This window comes from Gavia stellata, chromosome 4, assembly GCF_030936135.1.
Source record: "Gavia stellata isolate bGavSte3 chromosome 4, bGavSte3.hap2, whole genome shotgun sequence".
Lineage (NCBI taxonomy): Eukaryota > Metazoa > Chordata > Aves > Gaviiformes > Gaviidae > Gavia > Gavia stellata.
The window spans coordinates 56,763,038-56,776,545 of record NC_082597.1 but is presented as its reverse complement, the minus strand read 5'-3'; the positions used below and the strand labels follow the sequence as shown (position 1 = coordinate 56,776,545).

Sequence of the window (13,508 nt, the reverse complement as noted above, 5' to 3'; positions counted from 1 at the left end):
TCTCCAGCAGCCTGTTGCTTGAGCTGCAAGAGCTCTTAGCACTTACACCTGTGGTAGGAATCACAAAATCACAGAATCACTATGGTTGGAAAAGACCTGTAAGATCATCAAGTCCAACCATCGACCCAACACCACCATGCCCACTAAACCATGTCCCACAATGCCTCATCCACACGTTCCTTGAACACCTCCAGGGATGGTGACTCCACCACTTCCCTGGGCGGCTTATTCCAGTGTCTCACCACTCTCTCAGTAAAGAAATTTTTCCTAATATCCAGCCTTTTAGTAAGATTCCCTGTGACAGGTGCACCCACTGTGACTGAGTGAACGGTACTTTGGTTTGGTCATCACTGACAAGTAGGCCTGACTGAAACCAGCCCTGCTGTGCAAACCTTGAGAACTGTGCTAGGCCATATCTTCTCAGGAACTAAGGAGTTGAGGTCATGTCTTACCATCTGTTATCTGTCTTGTTTGCAGAATTTTAATTCTGTAGATGCCTGTACAAGGAGGTAACAGATCTTGAGAAACTGTAGCCTTGACAGATTTTCTGTGGCCAGCCCACAGCTTTGTTTTCGATTCATGACAGAGAATGAGGACATTGTTGGTGACTCCAGAGGTCAAATTTACTGCCTCTGCACAATGTCTTACCTTAGCAAATAAAGGATGAACTCTGAACTTAAACCAATTTTACCCTACTACTCTCCTTGTTCTAACATTAATTTACAAAAAAAAAATTAAAAAAGGCACATCTCCTTTTTTTTGCTTTGAAATTCAATTCATTAGAGACTGAAAACATGTTTAGACAGATTTAATTACTACTTTCAAAAGGACTTTTTGAATCTGTTGCAAAACTTATCTTTCAGAAGAGGTTGATAAACTGGATCATACTCCCAGTGCATCATGGATTAAAGCAACTAGAGATTAACAAATGAGACTGCATATGCTGACAATTTAAATTCCTTAAATAGCGCAATGTTTGATCACACAAACTTACCAAGATCAGGCTTAAGTATAATACCATGGAAAGACCTGCCTATTCCAGAATAAAGCACTGTAATTACAAACGTATTAAAAACCCCATTTCTTAAGTACGTGTGTGCGTGCGCTTTGCTTGTTAGATAACTGAACAGATTCTGACTGAACCTCTGGAATGCCGTGGAGTTTGCCCTTGGTACTTCATCTAGGCCCAAGGACATCAGAGAAGTTGAAATGTTTTTCAGTTTAAATTACTTGCATTTGCCATTATTAAATTTAATCTGCTATCATGCTACTTGTTCAACAGCCTTACTAGTTCAGACCAAATGTTCCTTAGCCACCTTTAGTTTTACATAGACTAAGTAATTGTCAAAACAAAAATTTTGGTGCCTTAATGTTTTTTTTTCCCAGGCACTTGATAGATGTCTAACATCTGCTCTAATTGCACATTTTTGTGGTCTTGGGTTTTTTTCCAAAAAGGCTAGTAATTCATTCCAGTTTTGATTTTTATTTCTTCTGGTTTGAAAAGTTTTCACCCAAGAGACTGAAGAAAAAATATAATGGATTACAAAATGGCTTCTGAAAATCTGTTTTCTCAAGCAGTTTTCCTTGTTGTGGGTAACACACAAAAAACCTAGAGCAAATCTTCTTTTAGAACAGGTGTGTTCATTTTTCCTTATAAACTGATCACAATAAGCCATTATTTTAGATCCTTTTTTAAAAATCTGAAATAAGAAAGCACAGGTGGCACTTGGTCCTTTTCCAGATGAGAACTACACACTAGTGGCTGAGCTTCAGCATGAATCTCTAACGAGAGGCAGCGCAGTTGGCAGCAGCTCAGCCACTTCGTTCTCAATATACCACCTTGATATTTTTCCATCTAATTCTGATGACTTCCTAATAACTTGTACCTTCAGCCTATTTTAAAAGCTATTTTTATTAAACACCGCACTGGTTGTTAGGTGACTGGTCTGCTTTTCTGCTATGATCCTTTTCTTTGTGAAATGCAAGATGCAAACTAACTCATTGCTAGAACCTCTTACCCTCCAAAGTGAGAACATTAGATGTAGGAAACGAAAGGTTTCAATAATCGAATTCCCTTGCTATTAACTGATTTAGACCTCACCTCCTTGTTATTTACTTTATAGTTCACAAATAAGTACCTTTTCTTTCTGAATACCTTTGTTTTATACAAATTATGCTTACCATGACTGTTTCAGCTACTGTACTTCAGGAAGAAATTCCAAGATAAACTGCTACTCCCAATCCTGTAATCTTTCACATTTTATTTATTTACACCTAGTAGCAACTTGTATTCCTTGTAGTCACTGTAATGTTTGTATATTAAAAAAATCGTGGTTTTAGTAAATGTGTGCAACAACAAAGGTGCCAAAGTTTGTTACCCACTTACTTTACAAAAAGAGTCGTAGCGCAGTCTGCAAATACATTTCTTTATTGACAAGATGTTAAGCTTGTCTGAGACCATCCATCTAGAATATACATTTCAAAAGCATATTTGTACATCAAAGACAGGTACAGTAGTAACATTTCGTTAGCAAGATTACAAGTTAACATCTTGATTTGGTTAGTCATCAAGATTCAGATTTACAGGAAAGTCCTGGGTATTTACATTCAGTAGGACCTCCAGTCAGTGGGGGTGAAGGAAGGTTTGTCTCACATAAAGCTCCTGTTTGTGAGGACCACACCAGGAGAATGTGACTTACCTAAGCTCTGATTCACAAGGTGTTCAATTATTTGTAGCCCAAAGTCACCTGTATCTTTTTGTTGCTCCACCAGCCACCACCTGACCTGCTTTGTTTCTTTGTCACATTAAAACTCTTCCTGCTTCCCCTGTATTTGCATTTGCTTATATCATACTACTGACCTCGTATGACTTGTCCTGTAGTACTCAATGTATTGGTCTCTGCATCCAGTTGGAGGTTGCCACTTTTATTCCATTTCAGCTCTTTGGTAATCCAGAATTACTTTTCTACAATGCTGCCCTCACTCAGTCATGTATGGAGTAAGGTTGAGTCCCACCTCTGCAATGCTCCAATTAACGTTCATGAGGCACCTTTCTCTAGACATCGGAAGAAAATACTGCTATCATTTTCCTAGTGATTCACCCTCCTGCACAAGGATGCCAATCCACTTCTGTACTGATACCAGCCACCATCAGACTACCCTGCAGCCAATGAAAGGAAACAACCCTCTAGCCTCTACCACCATTCCAAGAACCTGCTTGCCGTACAACCCTGAAAGCACTGCAGTATCCCTCAGCCTAAATGCCCTGTGGGATTTCAAAGGGGCTCCAAACACTTCCAGTTGGGAGTGTGCCACAATCCACAGGAAGGTACATGCCAAAGCTGACCTGGCTCCAACTCACCCTGACTACATCCACAACCTCCCATCCCTTTGGGTGAAGGATTCTGCTCAGACAGCAGGTGCTACAAGCTCCCGTAACAATATTGTTTGCTCTTACATCTCACGAAAGAGGGATGCATGGGCATACACAAGTGTGGCTTGTACGAGCTTTATGCAAAGGCCCTGAAGATAACAAACAACAAAAAAGTGGCATTTAAAGAGAGTTATTTTAAACTACAGATACTACTGCTGGCCACTTGCAACAAGCTGTTTCTATTTCATGGTTTTACTTTTACATGGCTTTTTAATACTCATTTATTGACCCATTCTGCCTCCAGCCTATCACTGCTCTGCCCAGTCTTGTCCCACCTGCCTTCATCCGACTTTGAGACAGTCTGGTTCCTGCCCATCTGATCATTGCCTTCCAACAAAGACAAACCAAGCCACTTGGACAAATGGCTTTTATTCACAGCCCAACACTGAAGCGAGAGAGATTAAAAAAAGATAAATGGTAAATTATGAGACAGGCACCAAGCCTTGCATTCTCCACCTTACTATGCAACAGGGCTCACTGTGAAGTAGTGCAGTCTGGAAGTGGCATCTGACCTGACATTTCCCGTTTTCCCTTAGGGCACCACAGCTGAACCACAGAGACTAGTCGCTCAAAGTGACACACACAATGTAATAGGTCTACAACCCTTTACTACCAGTCAGCTGCAGGTATATCATCGTACTCTGGCAGACCAGATCATCAATCTGTGGCACTGGATTGGCCAAGCAGTGCAGTACATGACTTGCTTCAAGGGCAGAAATGCACACCTGAACTTAAGTCAGCACCTCAGATGCTACACTGTGCTAGCTGAACCATTGATACACACTCAGCTCAAGTGTTTTTAGTTAAATTGTCAGCTAAGTTGATTACTGCCACTGTACTTGTAAGAACCACCCCTGCTCTCTGCTGCAATGGAAGCAAATAACCTGAAGGAGCTGCCAGTAAAGACTGGAGCAAGCACTGAACAAAATAACAACTTCCTCATATAGCTACTTATATCCCACATTTGGAACTTACCATCTTTGCTGATCTCCTGGGCAGCTAACTTTCTGCACTTGCACTTCTTTTCAAACCAAGTTAGCTGCTTAGATGTCCACATGCCAACTTTCGGAACTGAGATGAGGTCCAGACATCTCCTCAATCAACTTACCAGATAACATTAAAAACAAAAAAACCCACACGCCAAAGTCATGGGATGTGCATTCCCAAAGGATCACAACAATTCAGCTAGATTGATTGCTAATGCTAACATCAAAATTAGGGAGAATGTTTTTCTTGAGTCAATCAGCTCTGAATAAGGGCAACTGATGTGTAAGCCAGCAGCCAGGACACAGATATGGCCATTTCTACTAGCTAGCAGCAACTTCCTACTTTTGACTAGTCATGAGTAGACACACACAAACATCTAGGATGGAGTAACAGGAAACCGTAGGGAATAAATTCACGATGTTCTAATGCATGCACAGCACATATGCACCAGCCTGAATGAAGAAGTCGAATTTCAGCCTATACTGAGAGATGACCTACTTCAAGTATCTCCTCTTGGGAACAGATCAAGAGTATGACCAAAAGCCAGGCACACTGCAACACACAATCATAACTTGAGTTCATTTGGTCATGAAGACAAGCCCTTAAGCATTTAGTTCCAATTTAAATCACAAGTTATATACACAGCTTAATTGAAGCACTTCCACATTTAATTTAAATAAAATAGGATTTATCAGAAAGTTACACAAACCCAAAAAGCTTTATTTTTCAAAACCATACTTTATTTTTAAAGGCTAAGAGAAGTATTCAGAACTATATTTCTTAAGCAAAAAGATTCACATTTCATTCTGCAGGTTCACTAGTATGAGAAAAAGCATTTGGGGATTTATTTTTTCTAACTGTTGTTGAGTTCCTACACCAATCCAGATTTATTTAAAAATGGTAACATCAGTTATGGCTTAAGATACAGAATTACAAAAAAGTAACACAAATATTGAGACTCAAGTGGTGAACAGGTAACTATGGTCATTTTTCCACAGAAAGATAATGTTTTAGCTAAGACAAACAGAAGCAACAACTATCTTTATTGATAGACAAATCAACTGAACATGATCAGCACAGACGCTACATTAAGGATATCCATGCTGTTAATCCACAAGTGTTAGAAGAATGTTGTGTCTGCTCCAATCACTTCACCTTTTCCTCCATATCACCAGCCTCAAAAACATGGAAGTATGAAACCACGACAACAGCTTTTTGTTTTGTTTTTTGGGGGGTTTGTTGTTTTTTGGGTTTTTTTTTAAAGGAAAGGATACAAGGAAAGATGGAAGACTACAGTATGCGGTGAAGGAATAGTCATCACCTCTAAAGAGACAGCAGGACTTTGGCCAAGAAATTTTAATCAGTAAGCATGTAAGGACTCAAACCTACTCAGAACCCAGAGCTGCAATTTTGTTGGATATTCTCCCCTTCACTGATTTATAACTCTGCATTTACATGTTCTGGATGGCTTGCATTCAGTGGGACAGAGGTAGTGATGGGAACAAGATTCCTTCCCTAAAGTTTCCAAATAGATGAAACCTGGTAAGCATGGCCCCAAGGAAGGGTGAGTGCAACCAGCTGAGGACCTGCCAACTGGGAAAGGACAAGAGCACAAGCACAGACAATAAGCTGCTCTCCCATACCCAGACTGATAAAAAAAATATTACGTAAAGGTGCTGGACAAGAATTGAGCAAGGAACAAAAACCTCTGTGGCCTCTGCAAAGGTTGTGCCAGGTTGTGCAAAGGATAGGACTGTATCTTTGCTGCACAATTGCAGTGATCAAAGTATTACACAATTTGCAGTACTGCCAGAAGTTCCAGTGTGTAACTAGCTAGCATGGTTACACTGGTAATTTTAATAGCTACATAAAGTCAGTCACCCATTTAAAAAAAACATAAGGACTTGTATTTGCAGACAATTCCTTTATCCGGTTAATTCTTCAGACTTGTCCCACCTTTTCTATTTGTGACTAGGCCAACTTTTCTGTCCTAAGGGGATTAAGACAGACTTCAACTGTTAAAGTTCCTTCCTCTTTGCTCACTGAGAGTAATTAAAAACAAATCCAAAATAACACAAAAGCACATTTTTATCTTACACTCCTGGAATATTACGATTTCTTACAGGAGCGTTCAAAGGAAACTGTCTGCAATGCTTATAATAAAAGGTTACGATTCTTGGACAAGGAGGGATGGTTTAAACTAGGTCATCTGATATAATTTGAGTGCTATAAACCAATCATTTAATAAAGTCAATGCTTGGGGCTAGAGAGCAGTTCTCTTCAGAACACCCCATTTCTCTTCTTAAGAAGATCAGAGGTACAATGGTTTGTTTTATTGCAACACTGGTTAGCCAAATCCAATCCTTTCTATTCAGCTATGATTTTTAAGAAACAGGGATATTACGGTTTACTGCCAAATTTGGCAGACAATTTACTGATGAGATTCATGACCTTTGGATTGTTCTGGTACTTGGACATATTTGCTGGGTTCTGGGCAACATCTTGGAATGCAGCCATAACTTCTGGATCCTGCAGGACAAAAAGCGAAAAAATTAGGGCATTTATAAACCAAGTCTACAAAAGCTAGAGGTTATGTGGTTCCAACATGAGTCTAGCCTTGCTCAGCTTTTCACATGACAAGACTGTATTAGAGTTTTGGGCAAGAGGTCTCTAAAGAAAACCCAATGATATAGTGCATGCTGTTAATGCTGCATCAGTAAACAGCAGAGTGTCATTACTGAACTTGTTAGAGGAACAGCGCAATGTGTGAGAAGGGGGATAAGATAAGAGTTCTTTTTCTCCGGAACAGGAGCCATGAAACACAGCCACACCTACTGGATTATTTCTATTCAGGCACCTTCAAATGCATTTTGAAGGAGGCAGGAGCTCTATGTGTGTAGCACGCATGACAGGACAACCCTCCTCTGAGCAATAGCTGCTACTCATCCCTTTCACCTCTGTTCCTTCTAGCAGCAGAAACTTTAATCTGCTGGACTGTGGGCAGATGATGTGGCAATGTTTGGCTTTTAAAAATGCATCTAATTCTCAGTCATTCCCCACCTCCTTTGAGAAATCACACTGGAAGAGAATCTTCTTATCTCTCATCACACTACTGTGTTGCAGTTAATAAATACATTCACATATACATTAAAGTCAGTGGTCAAAAGAATACCAGCTTCATCTTCTCTATTTAGTATGAGAAGCATTAATACTTTTTTCTGTACTTCTAGCACACCTTTGGCCTCCATTAAACTAAAATTGGTTTTACTCATTTTACATGTGCATGTTTTGAACAGTGCCCTTTAATAAATCTGTATAGACTGATTTTACATCTCAGCCTGGAAAAAGGTTTCCATTATAAGCAACTTCTGCAAAGATTAAAGTTTTCTTTAATCCAGCTAAAGTGCAAGCAGTTTATTATGTCCAATGCAAATCATCTGCATCAGCTGTAATTTCATTTGCTGTTCTTTCTAGCACATTTAAGTAGTTTCACTGAAAGATACAATCTTCCCTGGACTTCTAGGCCATGGCTACTGCAGATGTGTTCTTTGGAAACCATCAACAGCCAACTAGTGTCCTCAGAGTTGTCTGTGCTAAGTAACACCACCCTCTGCCTATTCTAGCATCAGACACAGACAAAAGCTGTTTAACAAGTCTGATCCGAAATTACGGTTGGTAGGTGTGGACTCCGCTGAAATCATCCACCTGGTTCAATCATGTTTTATACATGTTGGGAACCAAGAGTCAAGTCTTATCTTTTGTTAGAAGGATTTACAAGTGTTTTGTCTCTCTCACAAAAGGGAATCAGCAAAGTCTATGAAAAATAGGATACTGAAGTTTAGAAAACAGACACTAAATAGATATATTTGCATAGGAATCCTGTACAGTGGAGAAAAGAAAAAAAAGACGACTTTCACAACATCAAACTTCATGAATTTCCAATTTCAAAATAGGGCATACAACTATAAAGATCATGTCGTGTTGTTAAATCTGTGTTTTCCCCTTACATGAATCTGGAACAAAAAGCTGAGTAAGCTTAGTCACTGGCTTGTGTCAAAGCACACATAAATGAATGCTAAATATCCAATTTTATGCTACGTGTTTTGTGGTCCTATAAATTCACAGCAAGTAAATTATTCTGTACTTGTGCAACTCCCTGGAAGCCCTCAGCCTTAGACTGTGTTTATAAAAATGTTTAACACATCCAAGGTTTCACATTGATGAGCAGTATCATCAGAATAAAGTTTAAGACTGAGGATATCAACACTTCCATAGGGAAATATTTAGTACATAAGGTGAAATGGGAACCACTGTATAAACAGCATTAGTGAAACATTGAGTTTTCGAATGCTCTAGTCTTTAGTTGCAGAAGGATGAAAAATACTTCTAAGCAAAAAGTTATCACTATTCTTATTTCCAACTTACACATTTTGGTGGAAGTCTGGGTCTAACATATGACTACATGTCAAATAAGGAATCCATAGGTTCATCTTACACATCACTCCTTTTGAAAGAACTTACATTTGACCCATGACAGCTCTCCAAAACACAAATGTCATGTTGTGTCCAGAGAAAGCAGTTGCACATGCAAGATAGGAAGTATTACAGAACCCTCCAGATAGTCAAAATAGTAAAGTAAGAGAAACACACACACAAAAATTTCAGCCAATTCTTCTGGAGACTAAAAAGCTTAGGGGCAAATGAGCTAAAATAATATGCATTAGAAGTCAATGCAAAAGGTCACAACTACTACCGTTAAGAAGCTGTGAAAAGAAATGCAACAGAAGTTTTGCCACTTTGAGTCTTTTGTGCATAAAAGACTAATATCAGCCACCACTAAAAAAACCAAAACAGAGAAATATCCTGAAGACAATAAATCTTCTGGTAATGGAACCAGAAATCTTCATCAAGAAACAAGTTTTTATACGAGTTTGCAGAGATTCTTATCTTTATGCCAATGATGAGCAATAACTTCTACAACCATGCCCATAGGCGGCCGCATCTGGTTCTTTGGTTGCTTCTACAGATGACGAGCTGAAGTTGACCGCGTAACTGGTTTAATCCAGCTCATGTTCAGGCACACACCGTTGTAAGGTTTACCGAGATGTTAAAAGACTCAGGCGTATTTCAATGTTAGCTCATGGAGAATAGTCTCCAGGATGACGATGGTCACTAAGTCTAAAGACATTGACAAGAAGGTCTGTACTCTCAGAATACTCCAGTTTCAGCAATAACTCCTCACTATGAAAAGACTCTACACACTGTCAGTTAAAATAGTATCTTAAGATTAGTGATTTGGGAGAGACTTGCATGATTCAAAATCTTCAGACTTTTTTGTAACACATCCGATAACCTATGTAATAGCTGCCACCTACCGTTATCCATCAACATATTCCATAGCTGCACTGAGCAGAAGTCAAGCAGTAGAAACTACTGTCTTTTAAGACTAGAGCTTACACTGCCAACTCAGGCAGGACCAGAATGTAGTCAGTTGGACATTTTACACAAAGTCCACAGTACAGACATAGGTGAAATGCTGAGTAAATCATATCTAGCTGTGAAGTTTGTACAAAGAGGTCAGCAAGAGACTCAAGGCTTTGTTGACAGGTTCTACATGTTAAAGCCTGCCTGCATTATCAGAAAACACCATCAACACACATTATTGCGTATAGAGTCCTATAACATGTTGGGGTATATATAATCAGCATGCAACAGAGTCTTCTTAAAGGCATGTGGCAAACGCTTAATATTTAGCTGCACCTCAAAGCTCCATTTTCAGCAACTCTAATTTCAAATTCCAGTATTACACCATAAATTAGCCAGGTAATGAATACAACTACAAGTCATGGGCTTTTTTTGGATGGTTTGCATGCAAGTCAACATTGCTGACTGTGGCAGCCTAAGTAAAGGTGTGTTTCCAAACACCAGCAACCATTAAGGGAAGCCATGAATTTTTGCATGGAAGTGATGCCCTTTTTTGTGATTTCAGGGCATACCAAATAAGGGTCCCTTGTGATGCTTTTATTTAGATGGGGATCATAGCTGTTGATGAGCTGAGAACAGTACATAACTCTAGTTTAACCACAGCAATCCAGAGAAAGTAACAGGACACTTTTATACTTGATCATATTAGTATGCAAATATAACTATATAGCTCAGATTTTTCCTAGCCCACCTGCCTTTAAACCTGATGTTGTCAGATATGTTCTACTTAATCTGCTGGAATACTTTTCTTGTGTAACAAGTAGTCATGACATTGAGCAATTAATTAATTGAGCAATTAATCAAGCCCACTGGGGAAGTAAGCGTTCTGAACATGAATTTAGAAAATGCCAGATGCAAAACTATTCTGATACATTGCCTCTGGCAAAACCCAAACACTTAATCTCCTAAAAGAAAGGCAATTCTCTTCTCAATATTATTGTAATATATTGTGTTGTAACAATACTAACAATAATTTTTTGTTTGTGCATAATTACCTTGCCACAATGTATGTGCACTCAAAAAAGGAGCAAGCGAATTATACCGTGTCAAAAATAACCATTCAAGAAGACTCAAAAGAGATGAAGAACTCCATATAGCACATAGTTTTGCCTATCATAGGTGAGTATGGGGCAGGTTGGGGGGCATCTTTAAGCTCCCATCAGTTTGAAAAACAGCTAACATTGATTCCAGACAGTCTGGTGGTGCCACACAAACAAGGAGAGAATTTCACAACAGAAATAAGCTAGCATCCATTGCTATCCAGAAGGTCACATCTTTCTTCCTTCCCTTAGCTCATAGGCATTCTTCCCTCATTCAGAACATTGAGCTTTGATTTTAACAAATACTCACCTGCACAGCCACAAGGACCTCTGGATCACTGAGAATCTCATTGAGACCTGGCATACCTCCAGGCACAGCCCAAGGAAATCCACCTGAAAACCCAAGACAAGAGGAATGCATGATGAAAAACATTTAATTCATCTATACAGGAGGCTCACTGAGAGAGACAAAGGCATACTTCCTTTGCCACACCTCTAATAAGGCTACAGCTGGTCCACTGAATGGAAAGCAGGGTCTTCATCTTCTCTTTCTGTGAAGAACTACATCTTATTTCATCCATTTCAACCCAATTGAATAGGAGGCTTGTAATGAGTGTCAGGTTCTAGCACCTTGTACACAGATACAGTTATTTTTCTGGTTAACTTAAATCAGGTAGGTCTCAAGCCCAGGAACATAAGGAGTTTGAATGCCTGGGGTGAACGATTCAGGGCAAAAGCAGATCAGTAGTAGTATGTCCCAGGTACATTTCCATGTTTGGTGGGAACTTCAGGTTTGAAAAAATTGTACCACCAGAGGAAAAAAAAGAAAAATCCCTGAAGCAAAATACTTGAGGTTCTGGTTCTGAATCCTTAATTGGCAGTTACCCCAGCTACGCTGAGCAGGGTAGATATGGTCTCTATTTGGTTCCCCTGAAGAGCTGATCCGGTTCGAGCATGCACACAGCCTGCCTGTGCTGGTTTTGGCTGGGGTAGAGTTAATTTTCTTCATAGTAGCTAGTACGGGGCTGTGTTTTGGATTTGTGCTGAAAACAGTGTTGATAATACAGTGATGTTTTCATTACTGCTGAGCAGTGCTTACACAGAGTCAAGGCCTTTTCGGCTTCTCACACCACCCCACCAGCAAGTAGGCTGGGGGTGCACAAGAAGTTGGGAGGGGACATAGTCGGGACAGCTGAGCCTAATTGATCAAAGGGATATTCCATACCATATGATGTCATGCTCAGTATAGAAACTAGAGGGAAAGCTGGCCAGGAGACTGCTGCTTTGGGAACAGGCTGGGTATCGGTCAGAGGGGTGGTGAGCAATTGTTTTCATTTGCATCACTTGTCTTTCTTGGGGTTTTTTTGTTGTTGTTGTTATTTTCCTTTTCATTACAATTTTTATTATTATTACCATTATCATAGTTATTATTTTATTTCATTTATTAAACTCTTCTTATCTCAGCCCACGAGCTTTCTCACTCTAACTTTTCTGATTCTCTCCCCCACCCTGCTGGGGCAGGGAGGGGAGTGAGCAAGCAGCTGTGTGGTGCTTAGTTGCCGGCTAGGGTTAAACCACGACAATCCTTTTTGGCGCCCAACATGGGTCTCGAAGGGCTTGAGATAATAACAGATTGAACAGAGCATATTAGAAGGGATTTACATCTCTTAACATTTGCAGGTCACCACATTGATTCATCTGTTCTCGACATTAGTTTATTTAATCTGCACCATGCTCTTTTTTTTGTCTGTACCTGTTAAAGATTGGTGTTGGCTTTTGCGGTTTGCTGTGTTCTGCAGTGATTAGTGATGTTTTAGCCTGGGAGATCTGTTATTAAAACACTGACCTTGAGCTTAATCTGGTATTTGGTCCCTGTACTGAAGCCATTACTGTACTTCAGGTACCATCTCATGGAGACATCTAACAATTATACTTCTTCCTCTGAGAGGTTTTTTGTGGAGGAAATACAGAACCGCACCCTTGCTACCTTCTTCTGTGATGTTGTCTCCCTTGTTACAATGACTTCTCACGAACTTGAACATCCTTGGGTAGTTAAAATACTTCTATTGGTATTTCTTAGAAATATTGCTTTGGTTTTGTCTAAGGTTAACAAGCAATTTAAGAATATGACCCAGGCTCCGTGAGAGTATGGTCATAGGTGGCACGGCATGTGGGAGAATATGGGCAGGTACCTAGAGAACTTCTCACCTCCAATGGCCTGGAGCTTCACTCCTGAATAACTACAGGATCCTGATGAAGTGATAGAATGTTTGGGGAAAAAAAAAAAAAAGCCGTGGCTATTCCAAAGAGGCACAACTTACAGCACTGTGCTGGGCACTGGCCAGTATCTACCAAACACTGCTCAGTATTATGCAGCACCCTCAGGGAGAAGAGACGGAAAACAAACCAACAGACGCTGTGGCTAAACCAGGCACCGTATCAGTCGCCCCTATAACTAAAAAGAAACAATGGAAGTGGAAGTCAACTCATTTAGTAAGGGATGAAGAAGCTTCTCCTAAAAGGAAGCAGGAGAAAGAATCAGAAGAGGCAGCCTGTTCTATGGC

The 13,508-nt window shown here is 39.9% G+C and overlaps 1 protein-coding gene across 3 annotated transcripts in view; it reads right to left on the bottom strand.

Moving 5' to 3' along the window:
* Positions 1–5,081: 5,081 nt before the first annotated feature.
* The window catches only part of ST13 (ST13 Hsp70 interacting protein), a 31,467-nt gene continuing 23,040 nt past the window's right edge, over positions 5,082–13,508 (bottom strand). For 2 of the 3 annotated variants that reach the window (XM_059816385.1, XM_059816387.1), the window contains exons 11-12: positions 11,255–11,337; positions 5,082–6,949 (exon numbers count right to left, since the gene is read on the bottom strand). In XM_059816385.1, the coding sequence (XP_059672368.1) occupies positions 6,821–6,949; positions 11,255–11,337 (212 nt within the window). In that variant the 3' untranslated portion in view covers positions 5,082–6,820. Of the gene's footprint in view, positions 6,950–11,254; positions 11,349–13,508 lie in introns of all 3 variants that reach the window. The other variant, XM_059816386.1, reaches the window with a different exon arrangement.